Source organism: Pteronotus mesoamericanus, unplaced genomic scaffold, assembly GCF_021234165.1.
Source record: "Pteronotus mesoamericanus isolate MK-2021 breed Mesoamerican mustached bat unplaced genomic scaffold, CSHL_Meso_final contig_52, whole genome shotgun sequence".
Classification (NCBI taxonomy): Eukaryota; Metazoa; Chordata; class Mammalia; order Chiroptera; family Mormoopidae; genus Pteronotus; species Pteronotus mesoamericanus.
The window spans coordinates 6,439,582-6,464,054 of record NW_026555189.1 but is presented as its reverse complement, the minus strand read 5'-3'; the positions used below and the strand labels follow the sequence as shown (position 1 = coordinate 6,464,054).

General features: G+C 38.6%; 1 protein-coding gene across 1 annotated transcript in view; it reads left to right on the top strand.

Annotated features, from left to right (window-relative positions):
- Window positions 1-24,473, top strand: part of CNTNAP4 (contactin associated protein family member 4) — a 230,621-nt gene that overhangs the window by 198,056 nt on the left and 8,092 nt on the right. Inside the window, exons 17-21 of the mRNA XM_054579166.1 lie at window positions 396-614; window positions 12,364-12,603; window positions 14,460-14,684; window positions 16,091-16,224; window positions 17,047-17,134. Coding sequence (XP_054435141.1) covers window positions 396-614; window positions 12,364-12,603; window positions 14,460-14,684; window positions 16,091-16,224; window positions 17,047-17,134 — 906 coding nt within the window. The remainder of the gene's footprint in view (window positions 1-395; window positions 615-12,363; window positions 12,604-14,459; window positions 14,685-16,090; window positions 16,225-17,046; window positions 17,135-24,473) is intronic.

The window sequence follows — 24,473 nt, the reverse complement described above, 5'->3', positions numbered from 1 at the left end:
TACTCTGATATACTTTTAGACTCTTACTAGCATCTTAATATCAAATGCATACAGATGCTTTAAAACTTGTATAAACTTTGAGTCACTGTAAAATTAGTTATTTTTATAAGATGCTACTTAGTTTTCTAGCACTGGCTAAATAACTTTACTTTTTATCCATATAAAAAATTAACTTTGAGGATAGATTTCTTAAAATTGGTTTTTCCTAAAAATACAAATGTATTTTACTGCCTCAGTCCACAGCTATTCTTTAGTAGTGCCCTTGGGTGCCCCCTAAAGTCTGAACCGTTACGTTAAGCAGCTGCTCTGCTATGGTGCCCCTTCTACGTATGGTGAAGACTCAGCTCTCCAGCACGTGCACTGACTTGAGCAATCTTCATGTCTAATGTTTCCAGCTCCAGCGGTCGTGACTTTTTCATTCGACGTTGGGAACGGGCCTTCTGAAATCTCCGTGCAGTCGCCCACTCACTTCAACGACAACCGGTGGCACCATGTCAGGGTTGAAAGGAACATGAAGGAGGCATCCGTTCAAGTGGATCAACTCCCACCGAAGACCCAGCCTGCCCCCGCGGACGGGCATGTCCTCCTGCAGCTCAACAGTCAGCTCTTTGTGGGTAAGTTCTGTTTCCAGGCAGTTTGTCATCTCATTGGAAGATGTAAGGGCAGAGGTGGGCCAAAGTAAAATAATGCCAACTATGAAAGTAATGATTATAGCAACAGTGAACCATCGTTTATTGAGAACCTGTGTTCCAAACTGTGTGCCAGGTGTTTCTTTTCTTCCTTGTCATCAACCCGTGAAATGGGTATTATCCCCACTTTGCAAATCAGAGAGCTGACATTGAAGGGGGTTAAGTGGCAGAAATCCACACAGGAGACGATATTTAAATTTGTGTTTAAATTTAAACCTGAATTCTTAATATTGCAGATTTTGTGATTTGTTCTAGGATTTGGTACTTGCTTGCTTGTTTTTTGTTTTTTTTTTAACTGATCCCTGCATATACCCAGATCAGGGATCGAACCCACACCTCTCGTGGTATCAGGACGACAGTCCCACCAACTGAGCTACCCGGCCAGAGCTCCTTGACTTGTTTTAACATTCGTGCTTTCTGTATGATATTGGAGAGGATTATCTCTGTTCCCAGGAGAGCTGAAGAACCCTCCTTGTAAGTCCAGGCAATGCCAACCAGTGACTTTTCATCACAGAACAGGCAAGAAACAGAAAAGAAAAGCAGGGGCAAAGTGTATAAAATCCATGCTTGGCCAGGTTTCACCAGTTGTGCTGCTGGTGTCTCTCATTTTGTCCATTTTTTTTTGATATCTCCTTGTCACTTTCTTCATATTTATAGTCAATGGTTCTTTTATTTCCTAAATACATTTGCTGGGCATTTATAGACCTGCTAGTATGTATTGGTTTTATTTTGCATCTTTGCTATTTCTTTACAGAACTTACTGACCATAAAGTTCAAGGGATTTTCTCTTACCTGATCTCTTTTATCTGAATTTTGATATATCTAAGGATGCAATAACACTATAAATCAGGATAAATGATAAATTGTCAGAAATTATATTTCAAGCATCTTTAAAAGTTATGTTTTATAATTCATGAGATCCCCATTACATCATCTACAACTTAACAGTCTTGGTTTATTAACTCTTTCAATGAAAAGGATGAAGCTTATTTGTAAGATATATATATATATTTTTTTTGAATTCTCACCCAAGGATAAGTTTATTGATTTCAGAGAGAGAGGAAGGGGTAGAGAGAAATGTGAGAGAGAAAAATCAATCACCTGCCTCCTGTATGTGCCCAGGAATTGAACCCACAATCTAGGTATGTGCCCTGACTGGGAATTGAACCCGCAAACTTTTGGTATGTGGAACAACACTCCAAACAACTGACTTACTCAGCCAGGACTGTGATATTTTTGAATAAGATATATTTGAGATTTCTAATACATTTATATACCCATTGTTTCTATCATTTATTCTTTCTTTCACTCAATAAATATTTAATGAACAGCTTCTATGAGTAAGGCTCTGTAATGGACCATCTAATCATGATCTTGTGGCCACTCAACGAGTTATTTAAGGATATGGAAATAATAAAGAATATATGAAAAGAAATACATAAGTTTTCTTTTAATAACATGCTAGAAGCTCAGCCAGGAAGTTGACATAGATATTTCTTGAATTACAAAAAATGAAAGATGGCTACAGCCAAAGGTATGGCAATTTAAAATCTGTCAGGATCTAGGAAATAGCCTTACTATTCTTGGAAATTGAAAAGGCTAAAACAGTCCTCGAATCTTTCAGTGAAATCTGCTGCAACTTGCCTGCACATGAACTTTTATCCTTGGTATGAATTTTAACTTCATAGAAATGGAGTCACTATATATTGTGTCTGATAGGAATCCTGGCCTTAATTTGATTTCAGGTAGTTGTAATGGATAGAAGTACTATTATGATATCAGAAGACTGGGTAGAACAGACTTAAGTCTTTTACCATCAATCATGTTTTATAATTTTAATAAGGATCTAAGAGATTTTATCTTTATGGAGGCAATCTGTAGGCTTTTGACATTCCCATATATGTTAAATCCCAGGATGGCTATGTTACTTGAAAGTTTTAAAAACTGAAATCTTTGTTATGTTTAAGTCTAAGTCATTGAAAATGAAAAAGAAAAGGCAGAAAGAGAAATCTCAGATGTTCTACATCTGCTATTAATAAAAAGCTAGTTATGTAATTCCCTCTTCCCTTCTCATAGGTAATTGAGAAAATTGAAATGGTGAATGTGATGTTATTTAAAAAAAAAAGGATTCATTTTTTTTCAAAAAGGCCAGCAGCTGTAGGGAGAGGCAGGCCATTGGCTGTCAGGAGGCCACATCGGGGTCTTATCTTCCTCTCCCACAAGAGTGGACTGCTTTCTTAGCAAAGCACCCCAACCAAGTTAATAAAATAATACTTAGAAGATAAAATATTGATTTATAAAGTTACTATCAAAGAAATCAGAATTTTAAAAAATTCTAGATGGAAATTTTTCTTAAAACTTAATATTAAAAAGGAGCTCTATATTTGTGGCAATTAAAAATAAATTTACTCTTTAATACTAAAAAAAGTTTTTATGCAGGAAGATTCAATGGAAGTTATAATTTAAAAAGTTACTCCAAATTATTGCAAAGTGAATGAAAACTATTAAAAAACAATCAATAATAATTTTAGCTATTTTAATGTCTCACTAAGACCAAAAAGTAGTTAGTTCTCCACCTTCTTGAGAGTATATTTCAGTACAGAAGACAAGAGACAGCCAATGCATGAGTAACATATAAGACAAACTAAAACTATACACACACACATACATATATACATGTATTTTAATGTACGCATGCATACATATATATGTTTCAATGTATATATGTAATTTCAGATAATGACAAATACTGTAAACTGAAGAGCAAATGAGGAGTCAGGCAGTGATTTGGGCTGTCAAGTGGGGTGGTCAGGAGAGTTCTCTCTGAGGATCTTACATTTGAACAGAGGCTAGAGAAAGCAGAAAAAGGAACCCTGTGAATATGTGAAGGAAGAGAATTCCAGGGGCAGAAAACATGCTCAAAGCTGTGGGAATGAGCTTTAGGTAGTCAAGGGGCAAGGAGAAAAATCAGTGTCGCTGGAGGAGAGAATCGGCATGAGGGAAAGAGTGGTCCAGAGTGAGGCAGAGTTAACAGCGAGCCTTTAAAGGCATTGGTGAGGAATTTGGATTTTATCCTAAGGGGTCAAAGGAGTGGCATGACCGAACTGACGTTTTCCACATCCTCCTTGCTGACGTGAGGAGCAGAAGGAGGGAACAGGGGAGAAGCAGACTCCGAGGGATGGCGGTGCCTGGGCTGACGCGGCGATGGACACACAGAGCTGGGGGATTTTCCCTGCCCACACACACTGCTCGCTGATGACCTGGTCCTTGCCGTCAGTGCTCACAGCTCACCCCAGCTCATCTCCTGGGGGGCAGGATGCTGCTTGGTAGGTCTCTGGGTTCCTTACGTCACTTCTCAGTTTTTCGTTCCACCTGAAGTTAGCTTCCCTTTGTTTCTTCCTTTATCCTTACCTGTCACGTGGTTCAAACTGTCCCTGGCCCCACAATCTAGATTATAGGAAATCTGTCCAGGAAGTATCCAGCCATGTACTGTGAAAAATAGAGATGTTTATTGAAGAAGATACAAGAAACATTGTATATAGGACAATGACACCTCAGTCCCCTTCAAAATAAACACCTTGGGACCTCACACAGTTCCCCCAATCGCCATCAGCTGCCCTGTTGTATTTTTTAAATCTCATCTATGGTCTGAAATCTCTTCTTTTCAAAGGTGATTTTAGTTTTGGGAAAACCCAGAAGCCACAGGGAACCATATCTGGGCTGTAGGGCAGCTGAGTCACCTGGGTGATGTGATGTTTCACCAAAAATCTCTGCATGAGACATGATGCATGAGCAGGTGCATTGTCATGATGAAGCTGCCAGTCACCAGTTGTCCATAGCTGTGGCCTTCTGAATCATCCAGATAGTTTCCAGGAAAGAATGTTCAAGCTTAACGCAAAATTTGATGCAGATTCACTGCTCTACTCAGTCATTTTGAATATGACAGCCACACAGTATACATGCGCACTCAACAGCATCTACCACCCCCACTGACTAGTACAGTGAAGTTGTCATTGTTCACGCATGCATGTTCAGTCCACTCTCCTTGGCTGCCAGGTTACATCTGTCACTCAAACCATTCTCATTATATTAACAATGGTTGGACTTTCTCTGGACAGACCTCATATATTACAAATCGCACTTTTGTCAGGCTGCAAAAGACCTTCACAGCCCAAAAAATGTATCTCACCTCCTTTCTCTCCCATCCCATAATCACACTCTCACCAGGAAATCAGGGCTTCTTTGTTCATATGTTCTGGGTCAGCACATGTCAGATGTAGAGGGGACCTTATCTTGAAAACTGTTTCCCTACATGTTAATAACTTCAAATATATGAGCCTTAAGCCTGCTCTCAGAGCCAGTGACTTGGTGTGTGACTGGGAATCCCTGCTTTATTCCAGTGTAGTTGGTTTTCTGGTTATAATTTTAAAGGTAATATCATTTCCATTACTTACAAGTTCAAGAGTTTAATTTGTAGTTCACCCATCCGTCTTAAAAATAATTACAACTAATCAGCATTTTCAGGTGTGCATAACAATTATATTTATACTTGGATATTGAGACAAATGAGAGAGTAAATGTAATTGCAAAGAGTAAGTCTATAGGTTTCAGTGTAACTTTTTTCTCCTAATAAAAATATTTTAATTCCAGTCACCGATGATAAGGATAATAATAGTAACAGTGTTTTAAGTTACTTGGAAATACAATCTTTCTAAATGCAGAACAAAAGTGAAAGACTAAATTAGCGTTAGTAAGTCTAAGGTAAATTTTTTGTAATCCTCATATTTAGTGGCTTTTACCAAAAATGCTCCTTTTTTTGTAAACAAAATTACTGGAAAGATAAGAACTATTGTGAAATATTTCAAATACCAAGTAAAATAGGAAATATTAGAAATTTTGATAATGTAGAAATATTTGAGATACTATTTTTAACACCTTTATGTACATATAAAGCACTGTCGGTATTTGAATATATGTTAATTTTTATTTAAATTATATTCTCCATCTCACTGTGCTACCATGGCCAGACCTGCATTGATGATGTTTATTGACATTACATTTTTTTAGATGAAAACTTCCACAGTCTCTCAGGAGTGAGCTCTGCAATGGGACAACATGAAGGAACCAGTGCACTCTCTCCGCTGCTTGTTCCCATCTCTCCTGTAAAGACTAGTTGTAAAATATGTTCACATCTCAGAGTGAAACTCTGAGGCAAGACCAATGCTTTAGCATCTGAGTAAAATCACTAAAAATAAATAGACAGCATGATAAATCACGTAATTCAGCTGGGCAACAATTATATATGGCGATTCAAATAGGAATAAGGAAATTATAAATATGTACAGAGATTCAACTAGTGTTAGTCTATGGAAAAAAATTACAAAACAGAAGGGCTTTAACAGTCCCTCTATTTCTAAATATTAGAACAATTAGCTTCCACTGATCTCTCCTGTAGGATATCATGCAAAGTGAAGGAGTAATAAAATAATGAACAAAAAAATCTTGTATAAAAAATGAGAAGAGTTAACATTAATGTAATGTGATAGATTTGAAACAAAGAGCACCAATGAAAGGAACATCTTCTCCTCTTCCCCAAATAATCTCAACCATCAGTTGCTCTTCATAATGGAAATGATGATTTGCCTTGTATTTGTAGGCCTTCCTTCTCCATCCTTGCTCTTAATTAGGGCACTGGGTCTGTTCCAACCTGTTCATATTCATTCACTTTGTCTTTTTGTATGTGTGTGATTTATGACATATCTTAAGTCGTCCTATTCAGAGATGCTATCATTACCCTAAACACTAAGGGAAGTGACATGATGCCAATTGGTATATTAAACATGTGCCCTTGACCTTGTTGACACTGGGAACTCAATGTCCAGAGTCGCTGCATAAGTTATCACATGCCCACATTCTCCAGCCACAGAAATGATGGAGAGAAAAGAATCAATCATTTTTAAAGCCGAAATGTGACAGTGGTCATTTTCTATTTTGGTTTGTAAACTCAGCATTTTTCTTAGAAGCTTCTTAAATTAGTCTTGAATTGATTTTCATTCAACCAGCTCTGCAATTTTTGTTTGCCATCTAAATTGTTTTACTGACAGGTTCTTAAATAGAGCGAACTCCATTTCAATACTTTGTGACTAGGACCTGAAGGAGAAGTAAGGACTCCTGACATAGGCTCAGAAGTCATTTGTACTGCACTTGAATTGCGTCAAATCTACAAATATTCATTGAGTACCTAGAGCAAGCAATTTGCTAAATGCCCGAAGGGTTAATGTTGAACTTTTTGAAGGTTGGTTCTCAATCTTAATTGCATATTAGTATCACCTGAGGATCTTTTGGGACATGGGCAGTGCCAATACAAAGATATATCTATGTACTGTGATGGGCATTTGTGCACTTTCAAAGTTGGATATTACCAATATGTCCTTGTACTGGTCTCTCAGTGAACATATGCTTGTATTTCTATTGGATGTGTACCTACAAGTGGAATTACTGGGTCATAGGCTATGTGTATGTGAAGCATTAGGAGATACTGATGAATCTCTGTTGACCTCTTGGATAGCCTCTTCTATGAAGTGGCTGTTCAGATCTGTTGCCCATTTTCTACAGGGTTGTCTTGAAAATTTCTTTATATATTTTGAATGATTCCTTTTTTGATAAAGGTATTACAAATATCTATTCTATATCTCTGGATTGTATTTTCATATTGTTAATGCTGTTTTTTGATCAACAGAATTTCTTAATTACAATATATTCTAGATTTTTTCTTTTTCTTTTTCTTTTTTGACAGCCTAACGTATGGCTACAGGAAGAGAATGCCAAATAACTTTATGTTTGAATGATTTTCATTTCAGACTAATTTTCTTTTGTAGTGAATATGTTGTCCCAGTACCAAAGTGCAGTGCATGAAAGTCACATTTCTCTTTAGTGTAATCATATCATCATACCATTTATGTCAATTATCTTCTCCCTTCCCTCAGATGTCTTTTTCATGTTTAGCCTCAGAAGCTCTCACTGTACTTTTTCATGTCCACTGAGGAAATCCAAGGGATTGTTGACTAAAATCAGATTCAGATGGGACCTTTTGAGATCAGAGAATATGACTAATACCACCAATAGTTCATTTCTTTAAAATAGGTCTTAGTCTGTTAGAAAAAGAGAGCCGCCGTGGCTCTGATGTGTGAGAAGTCTAAACAGACCCACTTTTTCCTGCCGCCGCCACTAGGACACGTTCTTACCGCTGACTCTGATTCAGGGAAAAATGACAGAATATTGTCCTGTGACGGTGTTGCTTATACCAGCTGCCTCTTTCAGCCGTAATCGTTCCTTGAACGTGAGAAGAGCCTCCCTCTTCCCAGCCGTCCCAGGGCTCTGCTCAGCGCGGCTGTTCCCTAGCAGAGTCAGGGCTGGGCTTCCGATCGATCGCCTGGCGCTCTGCACGAACTGACGCCCTCCTTTCTGCCGGGCTGTCTCCCCACAGGGTGGCGGGGTAGGGTGGGCCTAACGATCCCGCGCAGGATACACAGAAGACCACTTCTCCCCTGCAATCCCCTGACCTGGCCCCAGGCCCAGCCTGCGGGCCCTGTCACTTTGCTGCCCCAAGCTGACCTGTGTCCCGTGTCTGAGCCTCTTCCTCTGCCACGGTGCTGTGGTCAGGGTGCGGCCCTGTGCTCTGCCAGAGAAGCTTTCATAGCTTTGGGTTTTAAAGAGGGGTGCGGAGATCTTGATTTCTTTCTTTCTCTAGGGCCCCTGCGCAAATTACGCAGTTGTTCGCGATTCATCCTCAATATATCCAAGCACAGCACATAAATTATTTGCCATGAAAAATTGAAGGTCTTCCTGCCACAAGAAGCCATGGAAAGAAAGTCATGGAAAACTGGCATAGGAAAGAGCCAGCTATGTTCTCTGTGACAATAGCATCTGTCAGTTAGGCTAACTTCCTGAGAGGAGTGAACGTGATAAGAAGATTGAGCTCTCTCAGTCTCTGCTCAGCACCCCGCACACTTATTGAGGTGCAGCACCCCAATACTGTTTTGTAAGTGAACAATCTCAGTTATATTCATTCACATAGAAGGGTGAGACATTTGTCTCACAGAATACTCAGTGTTTGGGAAGTTCTGGAATTCATTTTATCTGGTATAGTATGGCAGGTAAATTGATAGAAAATTAATTGGAAGAGAGTTCCAAACATAATAGCTCAGCAGAAACATCCAGCATCAATTAATCAAACTGCAGCTCATTTTAATTGGACATACCCTAACCCAGAAAAGGCATTGGAATCTTTAATTAAGCTTTTAAATCAGATCCTATTTATAATATCCATGTTTTCCAGAATAGTTACATCTCAAAATGTTATTAACCTGAAACCTAATGGTAAAATAAAAATCCCCAATACATGTATGACACATATGTTTATATTTAATTAGACATTACTTCTTGATAATTTAAAAAGGTACTTTAAAACTATTTGGGTAAACATTAATTCTTTAATAGTACAGAATTAAGAAGCCCTGTTTACAAAGTTGAGTGTTGATATCCTTCTCTTACAAATACTTTTTAAGCATGTATTTCACACATATAGACATATTTTTTCCCATTAATACCCCTATCCTCGGATCTTCTTCTCTACCTGGTATCCATTTCCTGCAACACCATGGGGTAGTTACGTGTTTACCTGTCTAAATCTAAACTAGACTGGGAGGTTTTTGAGAGCAAGATCATTCCCATCCGACGCTCTGCCTCTGGGCTCTGACATAGTGCTTAGTAGAGATCTTCTAAATAAAACTTGCAGAGCTGCAATACCATCCGAACTGAAAATGATCTGAGGAGTAGAAGAAAATGGAAGTTTTCTTCTTTAACCATATATTTTGTGGAGAGAAAAGAGGTCTCTTTATAACAAAAGGCTACCTGTAGCTTCTGGTCCTACCTCTGCCTCTAACTAAATGTATTCTAAAATTACTCAGCTATGTCCCTGGTTCAGCCTTGGATTTCCCTCTGCTTTTAGTGTCTCATCATGTGAACCAAAACAAAATTAAACAAACAAGAATAAACAAGTTGGAACAATTGAAAATGGATTATATTCAGTTGTTGGACTCCAGGTTACTTAGTTACATTATATTCCTTGGCGGACTGAGATGAACACCTAAATCAGAGACACTGGATGGTTCAGAGTAACAAATGCATAACAGACCGTGATTTAACATTACTAAGTACTGTAAACTATATACCACGATTTAAAGTGCTGAACATGAAGTAAGTGAAATATACCAGTAGTATACCTCTAAACCAGACTTCGTAGGTTCTGGCCCCCCTCCAAAGAGTTCCTGGGCTAAAGCTAAAGCCAAGGCTGCAGGCGGCCTTCCTCAGGAAAGAAAACCCCAGCAAGGATGCCAAAGGTGTTTGTCAAAGACTTAGCTCTGAGCCCAGACATTTTTACTGAGGTGAGTTAGCAGATGGGAGAATACGGAGGTCTGAAGCTAAGGCAAGTAGCAGCTTTGATATGGAAGAGAAGAAAAAAAATAGTCCTGAGAATAAGGCAGAAGAGAGACTAGAAGAATGGCAGGAGTAAATGAAGGTGAAATGAAATAAGGAAATCGCCAGCTATTCAGAAACTGGGGAGAAATCAACTCTCCCTCCCTGCCACAGCCGCATGCATGGCTATTGGAGCGTGTCTGGCGGCACACCGTACAGCCTCTGGGGTTAAAGTAGAAAATCTGACTCACGCTCTGAAAACTTTTATATTTTTCATTGAAGAGGCACAAATTATGTCAACTGAAGCAATGTGAATATAAACGTTTAAATACAGTCATTTGAATAGAGACCGTTATGTCTGTGAATCTGAATTATAAAGAGTATTTAGTGCCATGAGTCCAAAATTCTTAGAAGTTATTTTACTTTCCTCTTCATGGTACTTCATTATCCAAAAATAAAGAATTGATTTATTATGTAATATATTCATTGAGTTTTATCCTCATTCTCATTCTCAGGGGCCCAAGCATCACTGTGCAGCAAAAGGTGTTTCTCTCTTCCAATTTTAAAGCACCAAGCCCCCATCTCCCAGTCCTAAGATATAATCTGGTTTAATTAACAACTGCATTAATTATTTGTTAATAATAAATTGAGTATTAATTAGTTATTAATATCAATTGCTAATTATAAACAGTTTTTGCACAGCTGTTCTGGGTCAGGCACTGTTCTGTGTGCTGGGGATGCAGCCTGTATAAAGCAGCCCTTACTGAATATGTACACTAACGGAGGGACAATATAATGACAAAATAAATTGGTAAAGTGTAAAGTCTAGTTGACAGTGACAAATATTTATTTAGATTCTTCCTGGGTAAGTTTTGTTTATGAATTTGAAAAAAAACAAACCTGTTTAATCTCTGAGGATGAGGTGGTTTTAAGAGATTAAGGCCAAGCCAGGTCAGGAGCCAGCTGAGTGACCTGGGGCAGGAGGGAGTGAAAGTGGTCGGAGCAGGTAAGAGGTCCTGGGGGGAGGCCGCAGCATCTGTTCAGAGACAAGCTCCTTTCTAAAGGTCCCATACCCTGTAAGTGCCTCTTGGTAGAATTGCCCAAATAATTTAGATTAGGGTACTGTTTTGCCACTTCAAGTTCTGAGTATTAATTTATGGTATTTCTGGACACAAACTTCTGTGAAAGTCTACCTAGAGCGCACATTCCTATTAGGATAGTGCTTTAAATGTGGCAGTCAAGCGATTGTCTGAATAAGATTTACCTGGGAGGATGGTTGAGTGTTTAGGTTCACAGCTCTGTTCCTGGCCCATGGAATCAGCATTTCTTGGAGTGAGTTCCTGAATCCGTATATTTACGAAGTTCTTCCATGGATATTCATATTCCTTGAAGTTTAAGAATCCCTCTGCCTTAGGATAATGGGGTGTGATCCTATCCAAACTTTTCAAACCTCTCCAAGGGTGACTTGATAGGTACATGTTGTCGTACATTATTCAATAAATGTGATACCACTGTGTTTCTTCATCAGTTCCCTTCCTAGTGTGTTGAGAATCTTCCAAGCTTAAAACAATGAACACTGGACCAACACGTAGAAAAAAAATCATCCAAAAAAAAAGAAAAGGGCCCCAACCAAAATATCACATCAAGGCACAGCGAGGTTAGAAGAATTCAAGGATTTCTTTACAACTCCCACTGATTTAAAACTGCACGATAACCAGGACCATTCGGATCATTTGTCAGTGTGAAAGACAAACCACACGTACCCACACATGTATTCTTATTTAAAACTGCAACAAAATACTTTCTACATAAGACCATCAATACATCTCACTGTTATTTTGAATGAAAGTAAGATGTAACCTTTATTTTGTTCTTTGAAATAAAGCAATTAATTTTTTTTAAAAACCTCCCCAATCGAGTTTTTTTTGTGTGTTTTTTTTTTTGGAAAAAACAAATATGTAACACTTCATCTTTTGGAAAAAAATTGAAATACCATAATGTTTTATCTTTTTCAAATCTTTTAATGTTTAGTCACAAATTGTGCTTCTAAAATTTAATTTTTGTTCTTCAGATTTTTGCCATTCTCTGTAAGGCTGCAATTTTTGCCATTTTCTGTGAGGGCTCAGTTTTGTTTGATCTTTAAATCTTGAATTAAAAACCTAGGAACGTGTTTCCATTTGCAGTATTTCCCTTTTAGGTGGGACGGCCACCAGGCAGAGAGGCTTCCTGGGATGCATCCGGTCTCTGCAGTTGAACGGGCTGGCCCTGGACCTGGAAGCGAGAGCCAGGGTGACCCCCGGAGTGGAGCCAGGCTGTCGGGGCCACTGCAGCAGCTACGGGGAGTTGTGTCGCAACGGAGGGAGATGCAGAGAAAAGGCCAGTGGGTTCTCGTGTGACTGCACCTTCTCTGCCTACACAGGGCCGTTCTGCTCGAACGGTAAGGACGCCATGGGGTACCCTAACAGGGAAACGAATCCGACATGAATAAATGTCTGACAGTTCCTGTCTGTGCTGCTATTTGAAACAAAAATATTTCCATCTCTCTCTCTCTGTTTTTGGCAAAATGCTTTTTATGCTAATCACACTTCATTGCCTAGGATTGCCTCAATTGTTAAAAAGTATCTATTGATGATAAATCCTCTAATAGTTGCCTGTAGATAGAAGTCTTGAAGTGTAAGCTGGTTAAGCTGATTTATTTCTATTTAATATTGATGCTTGTAATATGGTTGTCAACAACCTGCCCCTTGGGACAATTGTGTGTTTTAAAATCACTAAAGGAATTATTGTTATTTTTGATTAAGATAGTCAACAATGCAGGAAAATCTAAGAAGTACTGTTGGTTTGTTTGTTGGCTTTATTCAAACAGATATTTTTTCCAGGAATAGAAATACCTTTTAAATTAAATGATAATGTGCAACACAATATGGGCATTTTTCTCTGTATGTCGAATGTCTGGTTGTGAAGTAAAATAGTGGAATATTTTTTAGCTGTTCTTCTTCACTGGTTTACATCAAGGAAGAAAAAAGAATTGAGTGTAGTATTAAGTGTTCTGGACAGACGTCTCTGAATATACAAACATTTGTTATACTTTCATAGTTTCTCATAGAAAACTGTCATCCAATTTAATTCAATTGCTTTATTTAAGTGTTTCTGGGTTAGTGAACCTTTTCTGAAAGGAGGCAAACAAAAATTGGCTCCAGATTGAAGCCACCTCCAATTTGCAAAGAAAGCATTTGGGATTATTTAATGAAAACTTGTCAAAATACACTCTGCAAGTCATCTACTTTTTACGAGGAATAAGTTATCATTTCAAGTCAACCTGTAGTCATAAATCACACATTGCTGCTAGCATCTTAGTAGACTTTTCACATTTCAAGTTAGAATTAAGACTACTTGGTCACAAGAACATGTCTTCATTTTCTGAATCAAAATGATTTCTGGCTCATCTTACTAAGTGCCATCAGGAATGTTATTCTGTATCCACATAGTATACTGATTATAAAAAGTGTATAATAATAAAAATAATAAAACAAAAACCTCCTGAAGTGCCAAGGAGTGGGAACATTACTGTATTACCTGTAAGCATCATCTGCAACTTATATTCAACAACTGGCCTTGCATAGGAATGGAAAGAATCAGGATTCTGGATCCAAAACTGACTATGCTTCCCACTCTCCTCTTCATTTTGTACAGCTCTGTTTGGTGTGGGTGTTCACGCATGTGTGTGTGTGAATTTGGGGTATTAATCTCATATAGTAAAATACTCTGCTTTTGTAAAAGAGGCTGGATAGCTGCTTATGTTGATCACTGCTACACAAATGCCCGTTTCTCCTCTCTGCCGCTAATGGCAGACTTATTCTTGGTGGTGCACAATGAATGTGAGAGATCTTTAGATTCAGGAAGGTGGTAGGAGTCCTCAGACTCCCTTTCTTCCTAAAACAGGAAGACTAGTGTATTCTAGATGCAAAAAATAGATGGGCCTTAAAATTTAAGTAAGAAAATGGATGGTAAGGGAGATGAAAGTCAAGAAGCCTAGTTATGTTTAAACTCGGCAGAGCAGTAAACTCTCGATTATAAGATTAATTAGTGAATAAATCATATGTAATTCTAACATAAAGCCATTTCAGTGACCATGCTGAAAGCTCTCTTGCTTTACAGTGTTATTTAATTATGATTTGAGGGTATCTGTTATATTTATATAATTTGTTATTTTTAATTAAAATATCAGTTAACAACTGAAACAAGATCCTCGGACTTAATTTTTTTTAACATAAAATGTGTATATCATTTCAGAGATTGCTGCCTATTTTGGGTCTGGCTCATCTGTGATTTACAATTTTCAAGAAAATTATTCCTTAAGTAAAAATTCCAGCTCCCATGCTGCTTCATTTCATGGTGATATGAAGCTGAGCCGCGAAATGATCACATTTAGCTTCCGCACAACACGGACACCAAGCTTACTGCTTTATGTGAGCTCCTTTTATAAAGAATACCTTTCAGTTATCATTGCCAAAAATGGTGAGTGCTTTTTAGATGAGAGAGAGAAAATTGAGTTAGAGCATTACATCAGTAATGACATGGATCATTCTCATGTTCTTGCTTCTCAGACTACAAACGGGGGAAAACATGTGCCGTTTTTCTGTATTCAATTGTGTTTTTTTCAGTCCTATCCTATAAATTTAATCTAAAAGGATTAAAATAATTAAGGTGTCTCTATCTCTTTGCAATTTTGATAATTATACATATCCCATCTGAATTTTAATTTATTTATATACAATATTGTTATATTTTATTATTGCTAGAAGCTCTTTATTGTTCCATATGAGTATCAGTATCAGTTTTGTGGTTCAAGAAGTAAGATGCCGCTCTGCACATAACAAATATTTCCTACAAATCAAAGTACAAAATTTTGAAGGAATGTTAACAAACTAGTATTATGTATAAGAACATGTCTACAGAATAATCTGTTGATTCTAATTGTAGGCACTAAAATAGTAATGGGAAATGCTGGTACATTGATACAGGGTAATGGCGTGTGGATTAGGACGTGTGTACGCTCTAGAAACCTTCTCAGTGAAGACTACTTACTGCTTTTTTTCTCTCCACTCTATCCTGATTAAAGATAACAATTTTATAACTATATTCTCTGCATGAGAAAAATAAACATATTTAAAAACATGTGAATATATCATTTCAACCAAATCAAATATGAACCAAGGGCACTGAATGCCAAAATAAAAATAATATTGTTCAATAAGTATATTTACCCTCACTGTATATGTTTTGAGCTTAAAGTTTATCTATATGTTAGGACATTTTCTTTGTTAAATTGGGAAATGTTCTGTGAAGTAAATTAATTGACATCTTTTCAGGCAATTGGATAAACTTACATCTAATAGTAAGTTTAGCTTAAAACCATTCATTTGACCCTAATTTTATTACCACTTGGCCAAATTTTTCTCATCCTTAGTAAACCTCATTTGCTTATAATAATTTTATTGATCAATTACATTTCAGGAGTGGCAGATATGTTTTTTAAGCAGATGATATTATAGAAATAGAATGCTGTTACAACATTCCACAATGGTTTGGCATTTCATAATACACTGTCTTTATTTTTTTAAGTTAGAAGCTAGTACAGAAATTTGTGTTTTCCTAATTGTATATTGATTCCTGGGGGAAAAATTAAAGATTTGCAGGAAAAAGACTGCTTATTAGCAACATGCTTGGCCTTGATTTTGAAAATAGTGCAATTTCTCAGAGAAAATAACTTCTAGGAATTATGATGAAAAGGTTACACCCAAACAAACCATTGTGAATATTCCCCAGAAATTACTAAATAACAAAAAAGGTACTCTTATTTTTTATGTGTAGTTCTTAAAGTACAATTTTAACTAAAAATATAATTTCCCCCCCTACTTTAGGAAGCTTGCAGATCAGGTACAAGCTAAATAGATATCAAGAACCTGATGTTGTTACCTTTGATTTCAAAAACATGGCTGATGGGCAACTTCACCACATCAAGATTAACAGAGAAGAAGGAGTGGTCTTTGTAGAGGTAACATAGTAAACCCAGGAGAAGAAATGGTTCCAACTGGGACTCCCCGTCATGCAGGGCCCGCCGCAGAAATGTGACGATGGCTGGGATAGACAGGGACGGCCTTTCAGCGCTGCCTGTGTACAGATCATACACAGACCCTCACGTGTGGTCAGAGATTTTCAAGGGATAAGATTCTGTCCAAGATATTGCTAATATTTGATACGTAAATATACAGATTTCCCCCACGCATGTCACTGCTCAGGAGGGAAGAGCTGTCTCGTTCGTTGCCGTCTCGTTCGTTGCCGCCTCGTTCGTTGCCGCGTGCCGCTGGCAGGACGATGGCTGCTCTGATGAAACCTCAGATGGGCCTAAATGCAGCCGTGATTCTAGCACAGAAATTAGTTATTGCAGTATCAGAATAGCATATAAAAGAGGTGAGTCACAGCAGAGAAAGTGGAATTATTTACTCTGCCAGCTTTTGAAGAAAAACGCTATTTCAGACCTTCGCTACAGGAAAATTTCTTAGCTGAATACCTCAAGTGAAAAAAACAATATTGGCTTCACTCATTTTATTTTTCATTTGCAGTGGAGAAAAATAAAGTGATTAAGGTTATAGAAGGTGGGGTGCAGTGGTACCTGAGGGTAGTGTAGGAATAGTGTAGAAAATAATATTCAACTTGATAAATGGCTAACTCTTTGAATTTTTTTCCCTAAGTCTTTGGGGTTATGCTAACAGTTGCCTATTTTATGTATATCTATATTTTTTGTCTTCCTTTGCTTCCTGTCCTCAATAAAATGGCATCCATCTGGATGTTCGCATCTCACGAAACCATTCTGCAGATTGATGAGAATGCAAGGAGGCAAGTCCGCCTGTCATCAGGTACAGAGCTCAGTGCAGTCAGATCTCTTGTACTGGGCAGGATTTTAGGTAAGTAAAAGGAACAACCTCTCCTCTGACTGTGATGCTAACCACGGATCAGAAGAGTCATATTCCAAACACACACACACACACACACACACACGCGTGTGCAAACACCATATGCAAATTCATTATGCCAAAAGAAACCTCTTGCCCTATTTTAATTATGAATGAGCGATAAGGCAGCCACCACAGTTTCTCAAAGGTGCCTGTCGTGGTGAGCAGGGGCACCCTGCGGGGCGAGCAGGCGTTCCCCTCTACCAGGCCGCTCCCGCATAATGAAACATGGTATTATTCTCACGCTTCAAAAATATCAAATAATAAAGGTTGAAATAACAGGTAACCTGACTATTTTGTCCAAGATTGTAAATTGATTTAAATTTTTTTGACCTTTTCCGTGATTTGTACCTAGCTTAATCATTCCTTACATTCCCTGTACATAATCTCACAATCTTGAGAATGTTCGATTAAACGCATGAGTAAGTCATCAAAATATTGGCCCTTGAGAAGGTTAATAGTTAAGTTTATAAATATTTATAGGCTTTCTATGATGAGCACCAAAATTGTATGCTCTTATTCTCCAAACAAGGGAAATGCCAGGAGTTGCAGTGTTCTTCCTCTGTGCCACCATGGACATAAAAAATAGGTGCAGAGCACAGCTGAGATATTTCAAAGGCTAACGGAAATATTCCAAGTGTGTTTCATAGTGTAAATTATGCAAATTCAACTATAGTAATAAAAATATCAAATAAATATAACAAATTCTCAGCTCAAGAGTTCCTCAGTGTAGCAAGATCTAAGATGAGGCATTACGGAAAAATGTAAACTACAAGATAGAAAATTCTAACAATTATGCATAATGTTGATAAAATCATATTTTTGAAGAAATAACATCTTCAAATTTAATGCCAGAGTTACTGATGAAAATATTTTTTGTGAGTAGAAATATGTTAAATATATTATAAAACCACTGGAAAACTGATCTGCATTCTACAAAAAGGATTGTATTAACCAACAGGAGAATAATAACATCCATTGTATGAATATTTATTTCCCTTTTTGCAAATAAATGGAAGAGATTAGTATGGAATTAAAGATGTTAATGTTTTTATTCAAGAATAGCATATTATTCAAATGCATATTGCTCAGCCTGAAAAATACGATTAAAGTCCAAATTCAGCAATGTACTGCTTTTCATTCTCTTAAAAGTATGAAAAGGAACTTCCCTGATGGGTGGCTAAGGCGTGGATCTTGCCCGAGGACTAATGAGTTCAAATCATTTGTAATTCAAAGGAGACTAATAACTTATGGTAAAATTTAGTGTGGTATATGACATTACAGTAAAATGCCATGTAGTATATAGTATTATATTTTAATGTAGCATATTAATTTACAGTAAAATAGATGCTAAAATGGAACTATTAATTTTGAAGTCTCTTATTACATTAGTCCAGGTCCTCCAAGAAGCAGCTGATGTGACGAAATGGACCATGTGAGGGTTTTATTAAGGGGCCGCATGTGAGCAAGAAAATGGCGGGGGGGCTGGCGCAGCCCACACAGCCACCAGGGGGTCATGCAGTTCTGTCTCTAAAAGAAGGCAGGGGAGGGGGAGCTAGACAGAAGTGTCCTTTGGGGTCCTTTGAGTCAGCCAGCCACCCGAGGAGCCCCAGGCGTCCAGGAATGGCTCTGCCTTGGAACCCCTGCTGTGACCAGCCATTGGCTGGGAGCAGCCTGTGGGAAGCACGGCCTTGGCTCATGCGCGACAATGCATTTCAGAGCCTGGCAGCTGGGGCCCTCGGTCAGTTCCTCTCCTCCAGCTGGACGTCTGCAAGGCACATTCTTATTGACCCCTGCTTATGAAATTGTTTTCCATTTTTGTAAGTCCATTTGGCTCACTGATTCATTTAACACGAAGTTCGTGATCACCTGCTGTTGTGTAACGCAGAGAATGTCACTCAGCAAGGTACACACCGCATCTGCCCTCACAGAGCTTATGTTAGTGGGGACACACACAATAGTTGGACAAAATATTGCTCTGTACCTAACTGAGCATAAAGTACCCTATGTTGCTTTAGATAAAATAGTCCCAAATCAGCCTACAAATTAAAATAAATTAAAATACTCGTATCATTTTATAATTTCTGAATATTTCCTTTAAGGGAGCAGAATGTAAACATTAACCATTTACTTTTTTTGGAGTTTTAAGTTGCCTCCAGTTTCAACCAAAGACTCAAGGGCATGACCATCCCCGGCCATTTCAGATGGACACCCAGAAACAAAGGAAGTACCTTCCCATTCTCCCTTTCTCCAGGGCGCATTTCTTAGATCTAGGAAGACCTACAGGAGTTTGGATTACTGTCCATGTCAGTGGCAGATACTAAGAAAGGAAGGTCAATTTTAAGAACCACTATCAAACTGCACTATGATGACATGGAAACCATCTCTAAATCCCTATCACACTTAACATACTTAAGGACGCACTAACTTTGGCAGTAATAATGTATTAACTTGGAAGCCATGGTGGGAAAACATCAAGGGTTTAGCCAACCAGATCCTCCTGTCCTGAACAGAGTACATTAAATTTGCTTCTCATATTCATAATTCACTGTAAAATTAAGCTCTGAATTTTTTATCCAGATACTTTTCTATGTGAGAATAGTTTTTTCATGATTTATTTTAAGTAAAAGCTGGAGGCCACTTTTTCTCACGCAGAGCAGTGGCATTCCTGTGTTAGAGGTGATGACAGAGCGTGACCGCTGCTCTCTTCCGAGGTCGTGGAGCCAGGCAGTCCACTCAGATGCCGCAGTGGAGGTTCAGGCCAGACATAAATAAAGTATGTCACCAGCAAGGAAAGGACATCCACTCAGTCTGCACTGAAGAGCCCTAAGAACAATCTCCAGTGTGTCAAAAACCTTTTATGTAAAACTTACTGCAAAGCCTAGAGGTGAGAAGAAAAGGTGACCTAGCAGACCGAAGGGCGCTGTGATGTAGTGCACGTACTGTGAAATGCCTCTGAAGAAAATGGACTGGTTCCTCTAAAAGCAAGTTTTAGAAGAGAAGTACAGTAAGAAGTAAGAGGAAGAGAAGTAAGAAAACTATTGAAATTTTTTTTTATTCAGCAGGTTGACTTTGTTTGTACTTTAACATTTAAAATGTCATAGAATGTCTTCAATACATACTGTAACTTCATTCTTATAAGAAACTACTTAAAATCAAAGATGTTCTCTAGTTGACTTTTGAATATTTTACCAATTAAAATGTCGTAGACTTCGTCAGTGCATGGTGTGACTTCATCCTTGCTTCAGTCATTTTCAGAGAGTTAGCTGTATTGTTCTGCCCTGGCCAGGCCTAGAAACCTACAGACACCATTTGTCCTCATCATGATATATGAGCATAGGTCAGAAGTGTCATGTCCCAAATCCAAAGACCATTCAAGGTGCTGAAACATGTTATCCGATTTTAATTATAGAGTGAATGGGAAGGCAGACATTGGGATTCTGTCAGAGCCACATGTCATCGAAAGGATGTGCCCCAGGTGGGAAAGGCCAGTGTGCTCCTTTGACAATGACTTCATCCCCGTCACAAGTGTAATAAAGCACAGAGCTTTACTTACACTTCCAAAAATACCAAATGATAAAAGCAAAGTCACAAATCCCAGATTATGTATTTATCACCTTTTAAATCTAGAAAACTTCATACGATGATAAAACTAGAATCTCTAAAATAAAAAGAGATTGTTTATTTTTTTTTAAATTACTAACATGCTTTAAAATGTATCTGCACCAGGATTAAGTAAAAAATAAAGCCCTGATCAGGGGCTTGCACTATCAGGTGAGTAAAGTTATTAAAGAACAGGCATTGGTGGGGGTGGGGGGCGAGAAAAGAAGGGCCTTGGGTGGAGAGAGGCACGGCCGCAGCAGGGACACGGGCCGGGCCGGGCTGATGGTCTGCGGGACTCGTCAGAAGAAGAACAGTGAAACTGAATTCTGCTCGTGTTGTCTGTTAATTGTAATAAAGGGTTGGAGATGGTTTTCATGTCATCATAGTACAATTTGATACTGTTACATAAAAATTACTCTTCTTGCTTGATATCTGCTAGGCATGCTCATTGCTGATGAGTGGAGTGAAAAATTGTTCCTACAGTTGAACCTCACTTGCAGAAATGAGCAGTGGAGGAAAAGAAAAAGCCATTCCTTTCTCTGTGGTTCTCCTCCTGAAAAAGCCGACAGCCTGATGTCATTGCCTGTTAAGTGTGTTGTTCAGAATGCATTAAGCACCAGTGCCAAAGTTAATGGTTCCTCAATCAGCTCCTTCAAGAGAACTATTTACTCAAAAATTACATGAAAAGAGATCTCTCTAAGATGTAATTAATCAAAGAAAATTTGAAGGTATGAGGTCGTGTTGCTAATCTTTAAGCTTTTATTGGATCACAGTTCCGCCACTTGGGAAAAAAAAAATCTAAATTAATACCATCACATAATCTTGAAATTGCATAAAACTGCTCATGGAGAATGTGCATATTTTGAATAATGATATAATTTAACCTATTGTAAAATGACTGAAAAATCACTGTTCAAGGGCGGTGTGTAGTTTACAGTGACTGTTTATTACAGATAGGTAATGGAGCAAGAACACCACCAACAAAAATCTGTTGATACATCATGGTTGTAGTGGGAAGAACCAGGCTGCATCATATCATCTTGGTTCATATTCTCCCATAATTTATAGGCCGCATTACATTTTCTCTTTCCATCCAAAACTCATTGTAAAATTAAGTTATGAGTTCTGTTCATGGATTGTGTTTTATATTAGAGTTTAGAGTTTTCTAAAAGCCTGAAGATGGTTTTTACTCATTCTGAGCAGTAGCGTTGGTCTATTTAGAGGCAATGACCCATAGGGGTCATTTATCTCTTCTGAGGCTGCGGAGCCAGGAAGTAACGCAGGTTTCTGCAGTGGAGACTGGGCCAGATGTAAGTAAAGTGTGTGGTCAGAGAGAAGAGGATGTCTGCTTCATCTTCTCAGAAGAGCTTTAAGAACAAACTTCAGCCTCAGACATATTTCATGTAAAACCTGCTCCAAAGCCAAAGGAAGCCATAAGAAAGTTTAATTAGATGACTTCAGGACCCTGGGTTTTGTAAAGGTCTTGTCACATGACAAGATGAGACAGGTTACACTGGAAGCCCAAGAGAAGTACAGGTTACCGGAGATCTCTAAATATGTAAATAATTATCTAACCATCTAAACAAATAGCTTTGATATTAATCAGGTTTTCAAGGTCAGATCTCATAGCAGCAGGTTTGGTTAGCCATTAAATACCTTTGATGAAACACTGCTCCTTTATCCACATTGAATTTGCGGCCAGCTTTGCCATTGGCTTTCACCACTGATTTTTGCTGCTGTTGTATCCTTGTTGTAATTGCATGTGGTGGTTAAAATGTCCTGTGGTGCTTTAGCTCTGCCTCTCCTTTCAGTCATTTCACCATTTTCAGGCAAACCTTGTTCACCTTTATCTTTACAGATGAGAGATATTGGGATCCTTTTAAAAAATGGTTCCTCTTCATAGATATGGCCGAACTACTTAGATTTGTTCTCTGAATTTTATTTAATCTTGTTTGTTTTTGTCATTGGTTTTGGTTTGGGGGCGATTATGAGAACCGTAAGAAATTTCAGGAATCATTCCTTGTAATTGTTCTTCCACTTAACTTCACATCCTTTCCAGAAGCAGTACTAAAAAGGCACTTCATACAAATCTTAATTACTTGGTACTCTACTTTTTGGTAGACCTTTTGTTAAAAGATTTCTTCTTTAATAAAGTGGAAGTTGTTCCCTTTGTTGGAAAATACAATTGAGGCTAATTTTTTAATAGGCAAGACTATGCAGAAGCCTGAGTCAGATAAGTAATGTTATAACCAGAGACATCCAAAGCGTGACTATCGTATCAGGATTTGTGTAAGCAGGAGACATTCATCTTCAACTCCTCCACTTCCCTTTTCTAACCCTTACATAATGTTGGCATTCCGGGAGTCAGAGAACAGGAAGGATGTATACTTTTGCTCATCGGCTTTATTAGCACAGCTGTCAGTGCACATATCTGATGCTATGAATTTCTAAGGCCACCTTTGCAATGAGCAATTTACTATAGCTGTTAATTTTGTTTGGACTTAATTCTGGAGAGACTGCTGCAAAGCCCCTGTAGTTTCCCTCCACTCCTAATTCTAATTCTATCCCAGTGACTCTTCCAAAACAAGGAGCTGCTGGGCCAGCCCAGCAGGCAGTGGGGAGCCTGGAGGTCGCCAGCCAGCCAGAAGGTGCGGCGCGGCCGACTCCCCTCCCTCTGGTTGGAGGAGAGTCTGGGGTCGGCCTACACATCTTCGGGGTGGGGGAAAGATCCTGACCTGCCCGGATTCCTACCTCCCACTGGAAATGCTTGGCTTGCGTGGATGTCTGGCTGCCGTTGGGGAAAGGTCAGCATGAAAACATCAGGGTGTCCATTTTCCCCCTTTGCCAAAAATGGAATGACCTGAAATTTGAGGGCTTCCTGAGTCCTACTGAGGATGACTTGAAATCTGGACCAATTCCTCTCTGTTCTGGGGTTGTGTGGCTGCTTTGTGCCGCAGCTTCACTGGCATGGATGGCTACCTTGTCTACCTTCTCTGGGCATCAGCCACCGAAGGAAGTCAGCAACTGCAATCCAATGAACATGTGAGAAGTATAACCCATACTTAAGAAGACTCAGCTATAAAACGGGAGAAAAACCAAAGCAACCAGAATCATTCCCTATCAAAATAAAGCTACTCAAGGAGACAGATGGCATTCTGAATGAAACTTAGTAAGAGCTTGAAGGAAATTCTAGCAAAGCAAGAAAAAAGCCTTGAGGAACTAAAAAGTTTTATTTCTTGATTTTTCCAGACAAGAGAACTCAGCAGGGAAGAATGAGCTTTGTTGATGATTGACTTTATCACCTGGAAGATAAAGTGAACGAAACACTTGACCCTTATGAAACACTTATTTTTTGATACAAAATTAAGTCCTAAAAGATAGAAATCAGGAGGCAAAGGAAAAGACTTAGAGAACATGAAGAGGAGCCCCGGTGTGAATAATCCGCAGCCCAGAAAGCTAAAAGCGCCCCGGCGAAGCAGTAGCAGCACACACAGCCTCTGAAACTTCCAGGCTAACGGGACACCTGGTGCCTGCAGAGTGAAAGGGGCCACGAAGACCTATGCAGGATGGGTGAGGGGGGATGCACACCTAGGGACAATCCAATACACGTTTCTAAGTCACAAGGAATCTTGCAGATTTTAGCGGGGGGAAAAGTAAAAGAGCCAGAAGCTGCTGCATAATAGCTACA